The sequence below is a fragment of the Centruroides sculpturatus genome, unplaced genomic scaffold (assembly GCF_000671375.1).
Source record: "Centruroides sculpturatus isolate CEXI.00-Female unplaced genomic scaffold, Cexi_2.0 scaffold245, whole genome shotgun sequence".
Lineage (NCBI taxonomy): Eukaryota > Metazoa > Arthropoda > Arachnida > Scorpiones > Buthidae > Centruroides > Centruroides sculpturatus.
This window is the reverse complement of record NW_019384465.1, coordinates 770,933-792,039: the sequence shown is the minus strand read 5'-3', so window position 1 is coordinate 792,039 and position 21,107 is coordinate 770,933. Positions and strand designations below refer to the sequence as shown.

The window sequence follows — 21,107 nt, the reverse complement described above, 5'->3', positions numbered from 1 at the left end:
TTTAAATGGGATAATGGAATAAATGTCTGCTAGAAAATAAACTAAGATTACACAATTTTTTTTTAAATATAAATGATTAAATTTTCCATAAAAAGAGCAGGGAAATAAACTAGAATAGGTCAAGACTTGTAAAAAGAATAATGTATACTGATTATGAATAAGTGGAGCAAAGATTTATACACGAATAAAACGAAAAAATAATAATAATAAGCACTTTTTTATTCCGAAAATTAAATAAATTTCATTAAAATCTAAATCAAAAACATGGGAAGAAGATAACGAAACCAACGAACACTATTGTTTCGAGAAAGTAATTTCTTTAAGGAGTGACGTAAAAAGGGTGAGACTTTCCGACACAAATGATCGATGACGTATTTCCTGCACCTATAATTCCCTCCTGAGGGGGTCCTATAGATCACACAGTGACTCCTTCCTCTAAGTAAGCTGGTCTCGAACAAAGTCTCTCCCTTGATTCACGGTTATACCAAGTTGTATAATTGATAAATAATACTAGATGAAGGCCATATATTTTGGTAAGAAAAGCATTTTTAATTATTTATAAAATTACGATAAAATCAGTAATTACTTCTTAATTGACTTCTTTTATATATATATATTTATGTATGTATATATATATATATATACAGTACAGGGTCAGAGGTGAATGCATTACAAATATTATGTGATCGCGTGTGATCACGTCGTTATAAAGTTTAATTAGGTTATTAATGAGTGACAAACAATAAACGAATTTAAATTATCCTTGTTAATTTCTTTTGTTTCCTTTTTTTTTAATCGATAAGAACCTGTTTGCTTTAGTGGAATATTAAAATATAACATGAATAGCATGTAAAGAACTTGTTGACATGGAACAAGAATGAGTCTGGGAATGTTGTTTTATATGTACTGTACTTAAGAGTTGGTGTGTGATCACAGGATTACGTTCCGACACTTTTACAAACGAAATTTATGTTTATGGAGTAGAAAAATATAATTTCTTGTTTTCTGGTCCTCCATTTAAAGGTTTCTGCTCTGAGTAGTTTAAGTTGAATTACCCTTGAAAACAGTAAAGATAAATTCGATCTTAAGTGAGATCTGAAGATCTGAACTCGTGCCTTCAAACGAAACTCTCTTATTAATAAGGATTCGGATACAACAGCGTAATGGAGTAAAAATTAACAATTATGTTGGGAGATAAGAGTTCAGATCCCACAGTACAATGGATAAAGTTAAGAATTATATACACATATAGGATAGGATCCTCCGAATAAAGTAAAAAATATATACTTATTCAACATCTTAAGGGTCAGTATATTTAGATCATACTGGAAAGACACGGGTTCGGATCATAGCTAGATTATTATTATTATTATTATTATGGCTAAATTTACAATTTTTTCTTCGATTTGACATAAAATTCACATACAAAAATAAAAATTCCAGATAAATTTCTTAACAAAACGATAAATTTAGAATTTAATTCGAAGAATTATATTAAATAGTAGAGATTTTAATTAATAGTGAAACTTCATACCTCGAAGGAAAATAAAAGGTGCATCAAGTTTAACCATAACCAAGAAACTATAACATAATAATAATAATAATTGATAAGTATAGGGGTCTGAAAGAAGAGGAAAATGTTCTCACAGAATGTAAAATGAGGTACTATATCCTGTTCAAGAAGTTTGTGGCCTAATTTTCTCCTGGACAGGACACACCTAGTTACAAGAGAAGCATATCCGGATGTTAAGAGATGATCACGATCCTCCCGTTAGAGATTTTCAGTTTCAACACCAATAATAACATTGAGGCCATTCAACGTCCTTGCCCTAAGTTAATCCTGTTTGTCTGGCTGCATCTACTTGCCCTTAGGAATTTTAGAATTTTTAAGGATTATTTTGAAAAAAAATATATATTTATTTTTTACACATTGTTCTCGTAAATTTAAGGAAATTAAGGTAAAAAATGCGTGTATAAAATCGGATTTTTACATGTATTTTTTTAGTGAATATTTTGCAACATATTTTTTAACGAAATTTTAATTTATTAGCATTAGTGTGAAAGTATTAGCATGAAAGTAATTAGGAAAAAACATCATAAACTCCTCTAATCTTGAAGTCAAACGATAAACATGTCTGTACTTGGATCCCTTAGAAAGTTGTTTGCAGCCCTTTAAGGGAGCCAGAAATAGATCCAGCAGTTCCAAAAGAGCCAAATTTAGAAAATATTTCTCAATAAACTTCTTAAAAATAATTCTTAATAAGTTTTATTTTAAAATTTAACAATATAAAACTTAAAATTATCAATTTTTTTTTTCTTAATCTTCCATTAAGAAAAAAAAAACATCTTTATGGATTTAAATGAAATTTAATTCATAAAAATATTTTTAAAAAATCAAAATTAATCATTGATTATTCGCTAATTAATTAAGCTGTGTACAGTATTTATAAACGAATAAAACAATGCAACAATGGCAATTCTCTTCTCTTATCGTATCCTTAACCAAAATAGCACATATTGTGTTTGTATGTATATCTATATATATATATATATATATGTATATATGTTGTATGTCAATAGCATGTAAGAACACTCTCTCTTATTTTCAACAGATAAGACCGCACCCGGTACTATAACCTGTGACCTCTTCATGCAGACCAAGAATGTTAACCACGACCTCCAGGTAAGTGACTACGAGGCTAACAACTACACTCGTGTACAAAGCATTACAGTCGAAGGTATGTTCGTGGTTGGTGTGAGAACCACTCGCTGGTTACACCAGGTAAGAAATGTCCATTCTGATACTTTGCCACTTCGTTGCTTCGCTTGTTCTGTTGCGTTTTTTTATATGCCTTCTATAAAGTTACATTTTATTAACTTAATTAATTCTTTAACTGAGTTAATAATTGTATATCTATCTCTAAAAAAAGGTTCGTAAGAGTTGTTCTTTTCGAGTAGTTTCTTCTCAATTTTTTTATTTAATTTTCGAGTTCTAAAGTTGACGTTTATAATTGCAAAATTGTTGTAAAATTCTTATTTAATTTTAAAAAAAATATATATATATTGTAGGGTTTTTAATTAATTTAAAACTTTGTTGTAAAGTCCTTATTTTATTTAGGCTATATTTTTAGGTTATTTTCTAAATAATTTTATTACTTTAATGTTCTCTTTAATTCTTTTTCAAGATTTGAGATTATTTTTTCTATTAATTCGTGTTAAATTTTCTTAGAAATATATCCATCTTTTAAATTTTTATAACTATAAATGATATATTATTTAGGATTTACAATTTTCCAGATATTTTTTTTACACATGTTAAGCTAATGTACGAGGACCATAGAATAAATTTCCATAGTTAAGCACGTAATCAAATAATTTTAGCAATAAAAACATAGCTTACGTTAGCAATTCGTCCGTTTGTCTGTTCGCGCGTGTTCTCTAAAAAATCTCGAAAATAGTTCGAGTTGTAAACATGAAATTTTTAGAATAATTTAATTCAAGATTTAATCTCAATCGAACTAAAATCTCTTATAAAAAAAATTAAGAAATATTGATAATTTATATTAATTTTTTTTTAATTCGAATCCTAATTATTCCAATTGTTTCTGTTAATGCTCGAAGCTGAATCTCTGGAGCAAAAAGTTAATTTAGTATTTTTTTCATTAATTTCAAATTAAATTTCTCATTATATCTTAATCTGAGAAATCGAAATTACTTACTGTGACGTGGTCACACCTACTGGTTGCAAGTTTTAACCATATTTTCATTTATAAAATATAAAAATTTTGAATTGAATTCACGTGACTTTCGGTCAAGACCGGAAGTTTTTATATAGTTAATCGGGGCCTCCCTCCCTTCATATTTCCATATCCGGTACTGATTTTCATTCATCTAACTCTGTTTTCGAGATTAACGAAGGACAGACGGACGGACACCGGACGGACAGTGGGAAATTTTTAAAAATAGCATAAAAATTTAACTCTTTTAAACGTAAATTTTTTTTGTATAAAGTAAAATTAGAAACTATTTTTGAAGATATAGATCTGTAAATTCTCGCTGACGTCTGTCTGTCAGGCTGTCTGTTTATGAATTAATTAATTAATTCTAGGGGTGGAGATAAAAAATTTAAATTTTTTTCAGTGCTGGAAATTTCTTTAAAAATTAATTTAAAAATATATTTAATTAACGAGTTTTGAAATAACAATCGAATAATTAAAATGGATCATTAACAATTTTAATATCGAGAAATTTTGTTCCTGATTATCATCATAATTTTCTGAGGATCTGTTTAATAATAATACTTAATACTTGAGAGGATATAATATTATTTCTATAGGATATTATTTAATTTTCCTTTAAACTTTCTCATAAATTTATAAAAAAAATATTTCATTTCCTTTAATGCAACAGTGCAAAAATTGAGGAAAAGTGTAATTTAAAAAAAAAAAAAAATTGAACAAATTTTAATAATAAAACTCTAAAAATATTATAATTAACATATGAAATTTCAAATAGGGCAAAATAATTAAACATAATTAAGACTGGTGTATTGGTGTATTTTCAAATTATCGAGCATTACCATTAAAAAAAAAATGATATTTTGTATTATTTTAAGGGAAATTTCAGGATATTTCATTTAAAATTTCTTTTAGATGAACCGATAATTCCATTGTCCAAGAGATTTTAAAAGTTACGAAGGTCGTCGCCATATTGACCTATTTTAACTCTTTGTAAGAAACGCCTTTGAAGACAAATGTTACCATAAAGAGGAAAAAAAAAAAGATTTACATTATTCATTTTGAAATTAAGAATGGCAGCTTCTTCACGCGCTCGTTAGATAATTTTGACAATTATGTTACACGTGATTAGGACCATCGTGATTAGTTCTAAATAATTGGGTTTATTTTTTTTAATATATATATATATATATTTTTTTTCTTTGTTTTGCTTGACCTCTTTAGAAATACAAACGTGATTGAATCAGAAAAGTTGCTTGTCCTTTACAAAATAACCGACTTTCTCATTCAATAAATAGGCTAAAATAATAATAATAAATTAATAATAAGTTTAGAATTAACTCAATTGTTAGAGCTGGTGAATATTAGAATTTAATATCGCCACCCAAAATCTCTTGCATACAAAGTCAATGTTTGTTCACCCCATTCATCGGTCCTTTGTTGTAGTTTGCTCTCGTTTCTATTCATTTTTTTGTATAATATATTGCTTGGGATAATTATAAAACGTTGTAGAAAATCTGGATTAATTAATCTTATGTATTATATTATATATTTAGACTTTAAAAAGTGGTTAGAAGTCGGCAGTATTTTTCTAGAATATGTTGTACAATATTCTAGAAAAATACTGCCGATTTCTATAACATATTTATGAAAACGTTTGTTGTAATGGAAGAAAATTGAAAATTTCCTATATTATATTCTATTATAAAAAAATTATTTTTTCTACAATATTACAGAACATATTTTAGAGAAAATATTGCCAATATAATGTCATTTTGAAGGTAACATTATATCTATGAAAATGTTTACTGTAATGGAAGAATATTGAAAATTTTGTAGAAAATTATTTTTTCTAGAATATTCTGGAAAAGATATTGCCGACTTCTATAACATATCTTTTAAAATGTTTTTTGTATGTAGGAAAATTGAAAATTTTTAAAAATATTACATTATAGAAAAATATATTTTTCTACAATATTGTAGAACATATTCTAGACAAAATGTTGCCAATAATGTCATCGAATGTAACATTATATCTATGAAAACGTTTGCTGTAAAGGAAGAAAATTGAAAATTTTATAGAAAATAACTTTTTTTCTAGAATATGTTCTGCAATATTGTAGAAAAAAATCGACCGAAGTTTTTTCTAAAACCAAAACCATCTATAAATTTTTCGTACTTATAAACGAAATTTCTCAAATTTATATGTAAACGTTATCTAAAAATATTATAGAAAATTCTATAATAAATTTAAACATGTGATAAAAACAATTATTTAATATTTTTTAGAATATACAATAGAAACCTAAGCAAATGAATGTAATTTAGAAGCTACTCCACGAATGATATATGGTATTATAACAATATTCTAGATTTTAATCAATTGTATCCGAAAATCTGAATGATACTGGAGAATTCAAAAAATGGCTGACCATTCTTCTATCTATCAGGAAGTGAAGTGAAAGAAGGTCAAAAACACCCGAAATCATTAAGTATAATTATAGTGAACGTCAAGTTAGTGTGAAATATGGTTGCCTCGAATAGAAAGTCGTGACCATATTGTAGTAACCTCATCCATTCTTATGTAGTTTTTGGTTTATGGTGTTTTTCTTTTCTTTTTTTTTATATAATAAAGAATAAAAGATTTTGGTTTTGCTTATCGTTATGATGATGTTAGGTTTCGATTGCTTTGAAGGATCTTTAATCTTCAAATTGTATGTAAGAAACATAAAGAAACTTAACGATCTAAAATTGGTAATGATGATTTTCCATTTAAAAGAAAATTTAGCCTTAAGGCTTACTTTAACAATGATTATTTTTTTGGGTTTTAAACTTGAGAAGCGACCGATTCAGTACAAATTCGAACATTGCGTGAGATTTGTGATTCAAATTACATCGATTGAATTAATATAGGGGTTAAATTTGCATTGCTAGTGAGCGGCGCGTTAATCTATGGGCAAAAAAAGGGCAATTGTCTAGGGCCCCACCAAAACAAGGGGCCACAAACCAATTTTTTTATAAGAAAATATTTTTCTGACAAAAGAAATTTCGTGCGAGAAGGCAACACTGTATATAGGGCCTCCTGATTCAAATTCGCCTGGGCCCCCACGTGAATTTATAACGCGCCACAGTCGAAATATGTGTTTATCCTTATATAAATGTAAAAATTTAAGGCCTTATATTGATGGAAACATGGAAGCTGATCGTTCTTCCATTAGAAAGGCCCGTCTTACAGATAATTCTGTTTTGTTTTTCTATTCTTTTCTCGAGTGTTTCCTCTAAAAAACGAAGTGAAACTACTTGAAAATCTCTGAATCACTTAATCTTTGATGCTCTCTAAGATGGTACCTAACATGGTCCCATCTTAAAGAGCTTTCCCAATTGTACTCTATCATCATCTTGACAGATTATTGTGGGGTTAACGAACTGCAACAGCATTCAAAGTACTTTTTAACACGTGGAAGTCTGTAAAAAAATAAAAAAAATTGACAGACAATGAAGAAATTCTTAAAAATTTAAAAATGCAGGAGATAAGATATCATTCTTGCTTTATTTCTTCGATAAATTATCATCAAGTATTAAAATTTCTCTCATGATTTTAAGTGCTATTAAATAATTTTAGTTTAAATGGAAGTAAATTTATGTCTGTTGGTACTATTGAAGTACAGATAAATATAATTATACTCTGTAAGAATAAAAGAACTTTTTGAAATTTTAATATTGATATCCTTTCGTAGGCATATCACGATCAATCTACGTGACTAAAGTAAATGTAAAGATTTATGAAGCTATATATAACCTGTATATCAAGGACATTACGGTGACAGATTTACTAATATGTTACTGTAATAACACTAAAATTAAATATTATACAATAGAAAAATGATATTTTCTTACAGAAAAATCGTACATAATCCTATTTTATAAATACTAAAATTTCGAAATTTACGACATTTTTTTTTATGTCGTACATTTTATCGTTAATGTCAGAGAAGGATGCGTACAGTAAGAATTGATGGAGTTTAATTATTTCTGCTGACTTTTTTGCGCAATATTTTAAGGTTAACGTAATACTTTAGGGTTGTATTTCCTAATTTGTAAGTCGCAACCTCTCAGTTGGGTTCGTGAACCGTCTAGAACTGATGTTTGCGCCTTTATTAATGCCAAGAAGTAATGGTTGAGGAGTGATTAGTAGTGCTTGAAGGGTGCCACATGCCATAAATATGAAAGAAAATAATAAACAAAATTGGAATTATTCTTACGTTTGTTCATAAGTATTAAAATATAACAATTTTTATTGCTCAATAATTCATTCTTCTTGTTCATTTTTAATAAATTCAATTAATGTGCCACGGCTTTCAGAAAGGGAAAATAAATTCCATTAAATTTATAGTTTTTAATACAGTTTATAGGAAGAAAAAGAAACAATTAAATGACGTAAATAAAACACAATAAAATTAATTATATTGATAATTTTTATTAACGTAATTAAGTCCGACGTGCTATTTAATTCGGTTGGAAAAATAAACGAGTTTAATCTGATTAAAATCAACAGTCTTTTTGTCTCGTAACGTGATATTTTGACAATTATATGAGCTTTAACAAGTCCACGTTATAATAATTAATAATAAAATCAAGTAGTTTTGTATAATATAAATTTAATCCTTTAATAATAGAATTTATAACAGAATTTTAAGTATTAATATATAAACACACATACTCCAAAAAGAATGAAGATTTAAACACAGAAAAAATACGTCGTCTATTCTTAGCAGAGGCGTGGATTCAGTTCCTAAAAATATATTTTATTGTTCTCTTTCCTCCCTAGAAATATTTTTTCTTCATTTCTCTTGGGTAGAGTCATGGGTTCGATTCTCATTTCTAATTATTCAGATCCTGAATTTTTGAATATTTCTTAACATTCTTACCTCATTATGCGCCTGTACGAACCCACCATGGATGCGACAACAGACTTCTTAGTGTTCACGGGTCGGAAATAGTTTTTTTAATATTAATATTTAATTTACATATTAAAATTTTTGCAGGTGTTAGATTATATATATATACAGTGATCAGAGTATTTTTATAGATACAAGGAAGCGAACTTTTACGCACGAGCCGTGTAATCTCTAGTTGAAAAGTCTTCTTTGCTTCATTAGATAGAATCTTTTCGCATTGCTGAACACGGCAATAAATAACTAAAATGTTTTTATTTGAAGATCGTTAAGAATGTAAAAGCGGAATAAATTACATTCAATTGCAGTTTTTTTTTAAGGCATAAATATTTTAAAATGATTTCTTACTTTATAGAAAAAATAATATCAATAATAATAATAAAGAAATTGCTCTACTCAATAAGAAATCGCTGCAATTTTCCAGGTTCGTTTATTGAAAATCGTATAATAAATACTTTGAAAACTTGCAAAGGATGGTCCAAAAGTCAGTTAACAGTTAACGAAGACTTAGTTAAGTTATTTAATTTGCAATTAACTGAAAAAAAAAAATGGGTTTTTATCACGTTTACGCCAATTACGTAAAGGAAGAACTTGTTCCGAATTGTATCAAACGGTTAATTTACTTTTGGGGCCACCCTGCATATAAAATAAAATTACATTTTTCATCCTAAACAATTCAATAAATTACAATTAATTAATTATTTTGTATAAAAATGATTAAGAAGGAGAGCAATTCATAGAGACAGCATACGAACTTTTAACAGCTGAAAAAGCAAGATACGGTTAAACGACTTTTGGGTCACCCTGCATATAAAACAAAATGGCATTTATCGTCATAAATAAATTCAATACATTATAATTAATTAATTATTTTTATTAAAATGATCAAGAAAATGAGCAATGGATGGACACAGCATACGAACTTAGCAAATTTTTATTAGTCGAAGAAGCAATTTAGAATAAATTAATTTATACTTCGAACGAAATTGTGAGAAAAAGAAAAAGTTAATCCGCTAATTGGATGCAAAATACCAAAATTATAATTATTATTCAGCACATAAACTTATTTTCTTCGGTAGATTTCTCATGTGTAAAGAAAAAAGGAACCAATAAATTGTACTTTAATAATCGAAAAGTTGAAGTTATAAATCAGAAAGTCAATTTTTATGCTTTTTAAAAAGTACATAAAATGTTGAAGGTTNATATGTATATCTATATATATATATATATATGTATATATGTTGTATGTCAATAGCATGTAAGAACACTCTCTCTTATTTTCAACAGATAAGACCGCACCCGGTACTATAACCTGTGACCTCTTCATGCAGACCAAGAATGTTAACCACGACCTCCAGGTAAGTGACTACGAGGCTAACAACTACACTCGTGTACAAAGCATTACAGTCGAAGGTATGTTCGTGGTTGGTGTGAGAACCACTCGCTGGTTACACCAGGTAAGAAATGTCCATTCTGATACTTTGCCACTTCGTTGCTTCGCTTGTTCTGTTGCGTTTTTTTATATGTCTTCTATAAAGTTACATTTTATTAACTTAATTAATTCTTTAACTGAGTTAATAATTGTATATCTATCTCTAAAAAAAGGTTCGTAAGAGTTGTTCTTTTCGAGTAGTTTCTTCTCAATTTTTTTATTTAATTTTCGAGTTCTAAAGTTGACGTTTATAATTGCAAAATTGTTGTAAAATTCTTATTTAATTTTAAAAAAAATATATATATATTGTAGGGTTTTTAATTAATTTAAATATATATATACAGTACAGGGTCAGAGGTGAATGCATTACAAATATTATGTGATCGCGTGTGATCACGTCGTTATAAAGTTTAATTAGGTTATTAATGAGTGACAAACAATAAACGAATTTAAATTATCCTTGTTAATTTCTTTTGTTTCCTTTTTTTTTAATCGATAAGAACCTGTTTGCTTTAGTGGAATATTAAAATATAACATGAATAGCATGTAAAGAACTTGTTGACATGGAACAAGAATGAGTCTGGGAATGTTGTTTTATATGTACTGTACTTAAGAGTTGGTGTGTGATCACAGGATTACGTTCCGACACTTTTACAAACGAAATTTATGTTTATGGAGTAGAAAAATATAATTTCTTGTTTTCTGGTCCTCCATTTAAAGGTTTCTGCTCTGAGTAGTTTAAGTTGAATTACCCTTGAAAACAGTAAAGATAAATTCGATCTTAAGTGAGATCTGAAGATCTGAACTCGTGCCTTCAAACGAAACTCTCTTATTAATAAGGATTCGGATACAACAGCGTAATGGAGTAAAAATTAACAATTATGTTGGGAGATAAGAGTTCAGATCCCACAGTACAATGGATAAAGTTAAGAATTATATACACATATAGGATAGGATCCTCCGAATAAAGTAAAAAAAATATACTTATTCAACATCTTAAGGGTCAGTATATTTAGATCATACTGGAAAGACACGGGTTCGGATCATAGCTAGATTATTATTATTATTATTATTATGGCTAAATTTACAATTTTTTCTTCGATTTGACATAAAATTCACATACAAAAATAAAAATTCCAGATAAATTTCTTAACAAAACGATAAATTTAGAATTTAATTCGAAGAATTATATTAAATAGTAGAGATTTTAATTAATAGTGAAACTTCATACCTCGAAGGAAAATAAAAGGTGCATCAAGTTTAACCATAACCAAGAAACTATAACATAATAATAATAATAATTGATAAGTATAGGGGTCTGAAAGAAGAGGAAAATGTTCTCACAGAATGTAAAATGAGGTACTATATCCTGTTCAAGAAGTTTGTGGCCTAATTTTCTCCTGGACAGGACACACCTAGTTACAAGAGAAGCATATCCGGATGTTAAGAGATGATCACGATCCTCCCGTTAGAGATTTTCAGTTTCAACACCAATAATAACATTGAGGCCATTCAACGTCCTTGCCCTAAGTTAATCCTGTTTGTCTGGCTGCATCTACTTGCCCTTAGGAATTTTAGAATTTTTAAGGATTATTTTGAAAAAAAATATATATTTATTTTTTACACATTGTTCTCGTAAATTTAAGGAAATTAAGGTAAAAAATGCGTGTATAAAATCGGATTTTTACATGTATTTTTATAGTGAATATTTTGCAACATATTTTTTAACGAAATTTTAATTTATTAGCATTAGTGTGAAAGTATTAGCATGAAAGTAATTAGGAAAAAACATCATAAACTCCTCTAATCTTGAAGTCAAACGATAAACATGTCTGTACTTGGATCCCTTAGAAAGTTGTTTGCAGCCCTTTAAGGGAGCCAGAAATAGATCCAGCAGTTCCAAAAGAGCCAAATTTAGAAAATATTTCTCAATAAACTTCTTAAAAATAATTCTTAATAAGTTTTATTTTAAAATTTAACAATATAAAACTTAAAATTATCAATTTTTTTTTCTTAATCTTCTCCATTAAGAAAAAAAAAACATCTTTATGGATTTAAATGAAATTTAATTCATAAAAATATTTTTAAAAAATCAAAATTAATCATTGATTATTCGCTAATTAATTAAGCTGTGTACAGTATTTATAAACGAATAAAACAATGCAACAATGGCAATTCTCTTCTCTTATCGTATCCTTAACCAAAATAGCACATATTGTGTTTGTATGTATATCTATATATATATATATATATGTATATATGTTGTATGTCAATAGCATGTAAGAACACTCTCTCTTATTTTCAACAGATAAGACCGCACCCGGTACTATAAGCAAGATACGGTTAAACGACTTTTGGGTCACCCTGCATATAAAACAAAATGGCATTTATCGTCATAAATAAATTCAATACATTATAATTAATTAATTATTTTTATTAAAATGATCAAGAAAATGAGCAATGGATGGACACAGCATACGAACTTAGCAAATTTTTATTAGTCGAAGAAGCAATTTAGAATAAATTAATTTATACTTCGAACGAAATTGTGAGAAAAAGAAAAAGTTAATCCGCTAATTGGATGCAAAATACCAAAATTATAATTATTATTCAGCACATAAACTTATTTTCTTCGGTAGATTTCTCATGTGTAAAGAAAAAAGGAACCAATAAATTGTACTTTAATAATCGAAAAGTTGAAGTTATAAATCAGAAAGTCAATTTTTATGCTTTTTAAAAAGTACATAAAATGTTGAAGGTTATTGAGTGTCGGGTGTTTCCACTTAGAATAATTATTCTAGATACAAAAAGACGGGCCACTCCCTAATTGTGGCGCCGTATTTAACCTTATTGAATTTGAACCCACCGAAAAACAGAAATTAAAATTTTAAATAAATAATCTGGCATTCAGGAAGTCAAACTGTGCCGCAGATTTATTCCTTATTTAAAATTATATCCTTCCCCTTTGTCAATTAGTTAATTTAAACAAAAATCGAAGGACCTCCTCCCTTTTTTAAATCTAAATTATTGCTCTATAACTTAGAATTTACAGGATTTCTGCTTGTAATTCTTGCTTTTTTGTAAACTAAACAAAATAATCTGCTTAAAGTTTGAGGTATTTTCCACTTTTTCTATTGTATAAATTAAATTTTTACAAGGTTTTTTTTCTCTAAATTATCTCAATTGACCGTTTGAAAATGGTTAATGTAATGGCACCAACCGTCCGTTTGTATGTTGGATTGAGTATCTTAAACAGTTTGAACCCGGATCTATGATAAAAATATCATTATAATTCAGTCTTTAAAGGATCATATTTATAAAACTCGTAAGAAGAATTCTAAGTTGGCGCATTTAATCGTAATTTAAATAATTCTAGGACAATTTTCTATATAAATTATCGTTTCGAAGGACGCATTACGTATCCGGTGTAAGTATTCACAACAGAATTAGTTCCAGCTCGAAGAGGGGGGGAGACATTTTTCTTTTCTTTTTTTTTTTTTATTTAAGGGCTTCGTGACTTGATATGGACGTTCGTATAATAATTGGGTCGGAAGGAAAAGCCAACTGTGATTCAGTTTGTATCCCACGCCGATATATTTTAAAACCCTTCTTCATTGATTACGGTTGCAGGACTGGTTATATCGTGTGACAGACTTCATGTCTGTAATACAATAGTTGTAGCAGTGAAAGGCTATTGTGCCATCCTCTTCATTCTACACTAGATGCTTGTTATGGAAGAAACGCAGGTAAGATCGGTAGTTTAGGGATTTTTTTTTTAAATTCTAGTTCAAAGAAAATCCATTCCTTTGTGTCATTTACATAAATTTAAACGTTTAATTTGCCATGTTAGTTGCTTAGAATAGCCGTGATGAAACTGTGGTTTCATCATACCGGGAGCATGGAGGCCAAATCATGTCTTAAATACATGACACCTGCTACTATACGTGATAATCATCATCTGGTATCATTATCGCCGAAGTAAACTATCAGGTGTGATTTAATTTTGTTAAAATACGATGATTTTCGATCAAAATAATTTTACATTTCACTGGATATCTTCCTTCGTTAAATACATAAATGTGTAATTATTAATGACGTTTTGTGAAGTTATGTATACGCGTATACACGTGTTTTTTTGATGTAACCAATTGAAATTATTCACGACTTTACATCAATAACAATCACGTTTTCGTGTTTCGGAAAGCACGGAAGTTCCAGTGACCCTTACTTGATACCAGATGCTGTCAGACAATATACAGCGAGTAATTCGTGTAACAAGTGTAAGATGATAATACGCTAGTGTTATTGTCCCAATTTTGAAAGTTACAGTCGAATATCGGCAGTTTATATTGTGAAATTGCAATTTATATTATAAATTCGTTTGTGAAAAAAGAATTTTATAATGAAATTCCTTAAAGTTAATTGTATAATTTAAGTAACAAATGCAGTATTGTCCTCGAATGATACGCTTCTTGACGTATCTGATCGAAATTATGAACATGAATGTAACTCGAACGTGTACGTTATTAAGCTATTCTTTTATTTTTTATGCTATTATTATTATTATTACTGTAATGTTTTAGGTCGCTGACATCGAGTGAATCAAAGGATATTTCTTTTTTTTTTTCTAGAGTTATTTCTGTCACTCCTGTTGGTATTTTGATCTCGTTCGATTGTTTAAAAGTGCGTTTATTATTATCATTTCATTTTTTTAAATCATTACTATCAATCAATATGATGTATAGAGGTTAAAAATAGCTTCGAAAGGTTAAAAAAAATTTAAATACTATATTAAAAATTGCCTAAATTAATTCTCTAAACAATGTAACAACTGCATAATGATCTAGAACGAACAGTAAAACTTATCATTTTTTTTAAGAATTAATTAATTCTATATAATTATTTAGGTGTTAGATTATGAGTTTTGTGAGGAAATATTAAATTAATTTCAATATTTACAGCAAGCTGCACAGAATGCTGGAGGCAATTCGGATAATGCCACTTCTTCTAATTGGAAAAATGGATTTCCAAGGACTGAAAAAGTCGATACATCAATAGTCGCACAAGGACGTTGTGGTAAATAAAATTATACAATATTTAAATTTATATATATTTTAAACGGTTAAAGAATATTTAGTCACAACTGTTCTATTATAAGTCACAACTGTTAATTCTTAAATTTTACGATAATGAACTAAGAATAGTCACAAAGAAAAAATCATTAGTGGATAGTTACAGATGGTTTCATCTATTGTTTATAGCTGGTCAACCAGATCTGTCCAACAGCCAGTATTCTCCCAGACCCTTGTTACCTCCTAAACCATCGTCAGGCCCTCCACCGTATAGAGCACCACCTTATCCTTTTGGAGCCAGTAATGGGCTGAGGCATTCACTTGTAACGAGAGGTCGATGTCCTTCTCCTGCTCCTCCAGAGACTTCTGAACTGTCTAAAAATGGACAGGAGGCTGTAAGTGTGCTTTATTTAAGTGTAAGTAACACATTTCAAACTGTTAAACGATGTATAATGAATACATTTAGGAACTGGGATCATCGTCATCATCAACAACAACCCAAGCTGCAAGTGCGGGACGATTAATCGATTCAAATCCTACTTCTTTGGGAATTTCAAAGTTGTCTCAAGGATTTAAATTCTGCCAGAATGGTGATTTAGAACAGAACTGCAACGATTCAGAAATACCAACTTGTAGAACACAAGCATGGATTGAGGAACAGAAAGTAAGATTAATTAATTAATATGTTCTATTTTTAATAAAAAGAAATGGAAAAGGTCAAGAAGTAAATATTAATTAATATATTTTACTTCCCGACTGTTATGTAATAGAGGGAAAGTATGGCAATCGGTCAAAAAAAAAACTCTTCCTTCCAAGATTTTTACATTTTTGGACTTGAGGATTGTTGAAACAAGAGAAATGCAATAACTTTTTTTTTGTATGTATGGATATTAGTGTGTTTGGGAGGGAGGACGATTTTTTCACCCACTTTGAAACTTAATAACTCCTGTATCTTTTGTCCAAAATTTATAAAATTTTGCAGGATGGTTCGTGTATTAAAAGGAAATGTTTCTAGAAATTTTCAGAAAAATCAAACAATTGGTTCGAGAGATACGGCCTCCTCTTCTTAATATCTCCCGAACCAATCTGAAGGCTTAAAAGTAATGGTAGCAATTACTAGAAATGAAAATAAATGCCAAGAAAGTCCAGTAATAACGTTGTCATCTTATTTTATCCAAGTAATTTCATTTCAAAGTATAGAAAAATAACCGAAACATGTCTCTTTGTTATAGAAAGTCTACGTAATTTAATATCGACATCACAGATTTTGTACATGATTTTAATGTAGACTACATAGATTTGTTAGAATGACAGAAATTTGTTTGAATAATTAATTGGTATTTAAGACAGAAAATAGAAATTTATTATTATTATATAAATTTAAATACAGACACAGCTTGACATCTTTCTACTTGTTAATCGATGTGAATGTATGTCATTGACGTTAACTCTTTTCAATTTTAGACGACCTTCAAATCGGTCAGTTCTCTTCAACAAAGAATTAAATCTTTTCTTCATCCATCCACTACATCGAATGTAAGGAAAACAGATAGACCTCAGGTAAGTGATTTATCACTGTTAGATTTTTTTGTAGAATCCTTCTTCGTTGTAAAGGAGGGAGGAAAAAAAACAAAATGTCGCATGTGAAATAGGGATTCACTTACGATTAACTCGTTTAAAGAACGTGTCCTGTTTAGAATTTTAAGCATAGTGCTGATAAATTTTCTAAGATCTTAAGAAATATTGTCTTGTTTAACCTACGTGAGATAAGCATTATTTTATATTTAAATCTACTTTTTTTTTATAAGCGAATAGGAAATTATATTTCGTGTCTCAGTAGGGATTTTTCTTCATAACTTAATTCATAAACAGTTGTAGAATGTATGTCTCCAAATGTTTTATATTAATTCTAAGCCCTACTTGTAAGCTTACAACTGATTTTCTGAGTCATTTCAACATGTTTCTTCTTGATAATCAATGTGGAAAAAAGTAGAAAAATTAAAAAAAAAAAAAAAAAAAAATGGTGTTTTGGCAATTGATTGAGGATAATTTTTAAAAATTTGTGTAAAATTTTGATTAAATGTGGTACTTGCATTCATATCATTACACGTAGCTGTAACTTAGAAATTCTCTGGACTGATAATAAAATGGAGTCCAGGCATTTTAACTTACCAAACAGATGTTTATTCAGTTTAATTTAATTTATAATTGCTTTTTCCAGCTAAAAAAACAAATATTTATTTTGTGTAAATAATCTCTTACATTACTTTTTAATTGATTTTCTCAGAAACTAAATGAAATTCATACAAAACTTTGTTAAGTGTAGAGAAAAATTTAATGAAAAATAGGACATTGACCTTCAATTTTCGCTTGTTTTCTTATTAAATTTATGCCATATATTTAAAAGTAAGAATAATAATGACGATAATGAGGAGAAAGGTGTCCTCCTCTGAAAGGATTCTGTAACGTGATTTTGGATTCATAATTGGATTTAGGTCTAATTGGAATTAGGAGAATTTTGTAAAGGTTTAGAAACAAACTAGTTTTAATCTTTGTCATTTCATTTATTTGCACATTTTCTTTCTCTTTCTTTTTTTTAGCAGGAAGCTGAGTCTGACAAATTATTGTTGCCTTCAGTTTCTAAAGGGGATGGTGTCGACAATCCTGCATTGGCAACATCCGTTAGTGACGTGGTGAGTGAAATTTTGCTAAATATTTTAAACAATATTTACTGAAAAATAATGTTTTTAGCTATATTTCACTCATTTCGACTCTTGATTTATTACTATAAATGCTTTTAATTAACTAATTTTCATTATTGAATGTTGAAAAATCAAGTTTAAAGGAGACTCTTATAAATTTATCCATTAATTTTATGCATATTTTCTGCATGGTTTATGTTTGATTTCATCTGTAGTAATGATTTTATTCAATTTTACTTTTATTTAAGGGAATATGAGGTTATTTCATGCAAGAGGTAAATCAAAGCAAAGCATTCCTTTTGATCTTTGCACACAGGAAATAGTAGTAATCCAAATAACTCATAGAATTTAAGTAATCAATAAAATTTTCAGAGCAATCTGCTTCCAAAAATGTATGAAAGTCAATGGCACTTACTACAATATTCTTGGAATTACCCCCATTCAACGTTAAATCGAGTATTGAGCAGACCCACAAACAGACCCTTCAATCAATATCTCCCCCTTAATCAATATCTCTCCTCGACTATCTTCATTATATAGGGTGACCTTATTTTCTTTTAGTACAATATTAAAAATTATAGGTGACAACTATTTAACTCTGCTTACGTAATACACGTGAAAAGACAATGATGTGTTTTGTGGCTGGAATTACACAGCTCTCCCCTGTAACACATTTTAAGTTTGTGTAAATACACTTGCAATTCTTATGAATTAAAATGAAAACTGAGTTAAGGTAGAACCATTGTTAGAAAGTTTAAGGGTAATTTAAGGAGGAGGAAACTCATTTCTTCCCGAACAGAAGATTTTCTACAGTTTTTGGTCTGTTTAACATTCGTTTTGTAAACATTTCCACGCAGCAAAGACAAAAATAAGCTTTAGAAATGTGCATTCGAGCTCAACAAAAGCATTTTCTTGTTTAAAAGTGAACCATAATTGTTCTGTTTCATAATTTATAGCTTTATTCAATCGATTTAAGTGTTAGAGTTTAATATGCTCATTACTAAACTCTATCACTCAACACGTTAATTAGGTCGTCAGTATGTCTGTCCTTTGTTAATCTCGAGAACGTAGTTAAGTAGACAAAAATCGAGACCAGATAAAGAAAGATAAGGGGCCAGAAGTCACGTGATTACAAATTGTAGCTCCCGAATTCTGACGACGTCACAATAAACAATTGCTGGCTTAACAATTAAAATATGTAAGATCAAAACAGTTGATCAAATTTTACATTAAATACAGATCCTTAAACGAAAAAAAATAGTCATTAAATTAAAGGAAAATTCATTACGTTTATTACCATCCATTATATTTAATCTTTATGACGCGAATTCTTCTGGAAAGGAATGTATCATATAATCGAGATATCCGCTACACTTCATACGTAATATTATCAGATTATCCCAAGTAATTTATTACGGTAATTTACCTTTAATCAGTAGGAAAAAAAATCCAGAATGTGTTTTTAATGTATATTAGACAAGTCACGTTAATTGAGATGGATTCACCATTGGCCCAGTGACTTTAAAAAAATTTAATTAATGTGATTTTTTTTTCTTTTCTCTTTTTTTTTTTCTGAATGATCAGGTTCATTGATTCGTGAATATTCACCAGAGACTTCTGAGTACCTGTACTAATCAATGCGTGTGAGAAACTTGGAATTAAGAAGAAAAAAATTAAATAGAAACGAATCTTCCACGAATTTTCAGAGAATTGGTTATTGCCCCCTTATCAATCAATATATTCCTCTGAATATTATTCATTGAATGCGAAAAATCTTGATTAAATCAGCTTATTTTAAAGGTTTAATATTTAAGTTCCACGCTTAATTATTTTAATTAACTACTATCGAAGCCAATTATCAGATATTAATGATGTCATTAAACAAGATGTCACATGTAACTTATTCCTTATTTTATTATTATTATTTTTAACTAGTAAGGATTAATTACCGCTCCGAATCTTTATCTATCTAATTCCGTTCTTGAGATTAACGAAAGACAGACGGACAGACGTACGACAATGAAAATGTATAGGTCCGCAATTTGAAAATGATAGCCCAAATATAGTAATTGGTTCCATGAAAACAGCGACTAAATAGGTTCTTGCAGACCTATACATTCCCACTGTCGTCCGTCCGCATGTCTGCTTGTCTCTCCTTCGTTAATCACGAGAAAGTAATTATATACAGTAGTTGGAAATCGAGATCAGGTAAGGGAAGCTTAGGGACAATAGGCTTGGATTAATTATATACGAACGAATTATATACCAGAAGTCACGAGATTTCAATTCAAACTTTTAAATTTAAATTAAAATGTGATTTAACATTGCAGCTTTTTTCTATATTTTAACTATAGTTTATTCCCATAAAGTTAATTATTTAAAAATTTTTCAACCCTATTAAAGTGAATTCGCATAAATGGAGGAATTACTGTACACGAATAGTGAGGGGGAACATTTCGGGGGATGTTTTAGTTAGAGAATTAATAATTTAAGAATTGCATATGATAATATATATTGAACTATTAAAATATACAGAAATATATGACTTCTATTATTAAAAAAAATAAATAAAATTGTACGTGGCGCAATCTGTTATCAGATTTTGCTATTAAAACTTTATATATTTTTAATTATTATAAAATGGCAAAAAAACTTAATTTTGAGGGTAAGGGTGAGTTTTATAAGAATGTTAATGGAGATTTTATTCGTCATTAAGTCCTACTCCTCTCGAGACACATGACCTCCTTCTATCTCTCCATCCTCTCGACCTTACGCCACCAAAATTTAATAGCATCAATGTCCCTCATATACAAGCCACCAAGCCAAATTTGGTTTTTTAATCCTTACCTCACCTTGATATATTAAGCGAAATAGAAGCCAACACGAACACATGTATTGCGTGTTATTTAATGTATCATACATATATTTTTATTTAGAGAAAGTAAGTTGTAAATAATGTTGTGTGTGTAATTTTCTAGAGGATAACGGAAACGGATATTCCAGGGAGCATCACGGATAAACATGAAACAGGAGGACAAATCATAAACGTTTCTGGTGGAGGATGTAGAAGTAGACAAGGGACAACCTCGTCGAATGATAATGAAGACGGAAGGTGTTAAAATATTTGTTTTCGATTAAAAAAAATTTATATATATATTAAAAATTACCCAAAAATTTTTATGCTAAAATGATTTTTAATACGAATAAAT

The 21,107-nt window shown here is 28.8% G+C and overlaps 1 protein-coding gene across 2 annotated transcripts in view; it reads left to right on the top strand.

The window, feature by feature from the left end:
• Positions 1-316: 316 nt before the first annotated feature.
• The window catches only part of LOC111621009, a 28,681-nt gene continuing 7,890 nt past the window's right edge, over positions 317-21,107 (top strand). Inside the window, exons 1-8 of one of the 2 annotated variants that reach the window (XM_023363042.1) lie at positions 317-533; positions 2,613-2,683; positions 15,086-15,200; positions 15,386-15,591; positions 15,663-15,860; positions 16,661-16,756; positions 17,797-17,889; positions 20,877-21,010. In XM_023363042.1, coding sequence (XP_023218810.1) covers positions 515-533; positions 2,613-2,683; positions 15,086-15,200; positions 15,386-15,591; positions 15,663-15,860; positions 16,661-16,756; positions 17,797-17,889; positions 20,877-21,010 — 932 coding nt within the window. In that variant the 5' untranslated portion in view covers positions 317-514. Of the gene's footprint in view, positions 534-2,612; positions 2,684-9,983; positions 10,051-15,085; positions 15,201-15,385; positions 15,592-15,662; positions 15,861-16,660; positions 16,757-17,796; positions 17,890-20,876; positions 21,011-21,107 lie in introns of those variants that run through there. The other variant, XM_023363043.1, reaches the window with a different exon arrangement.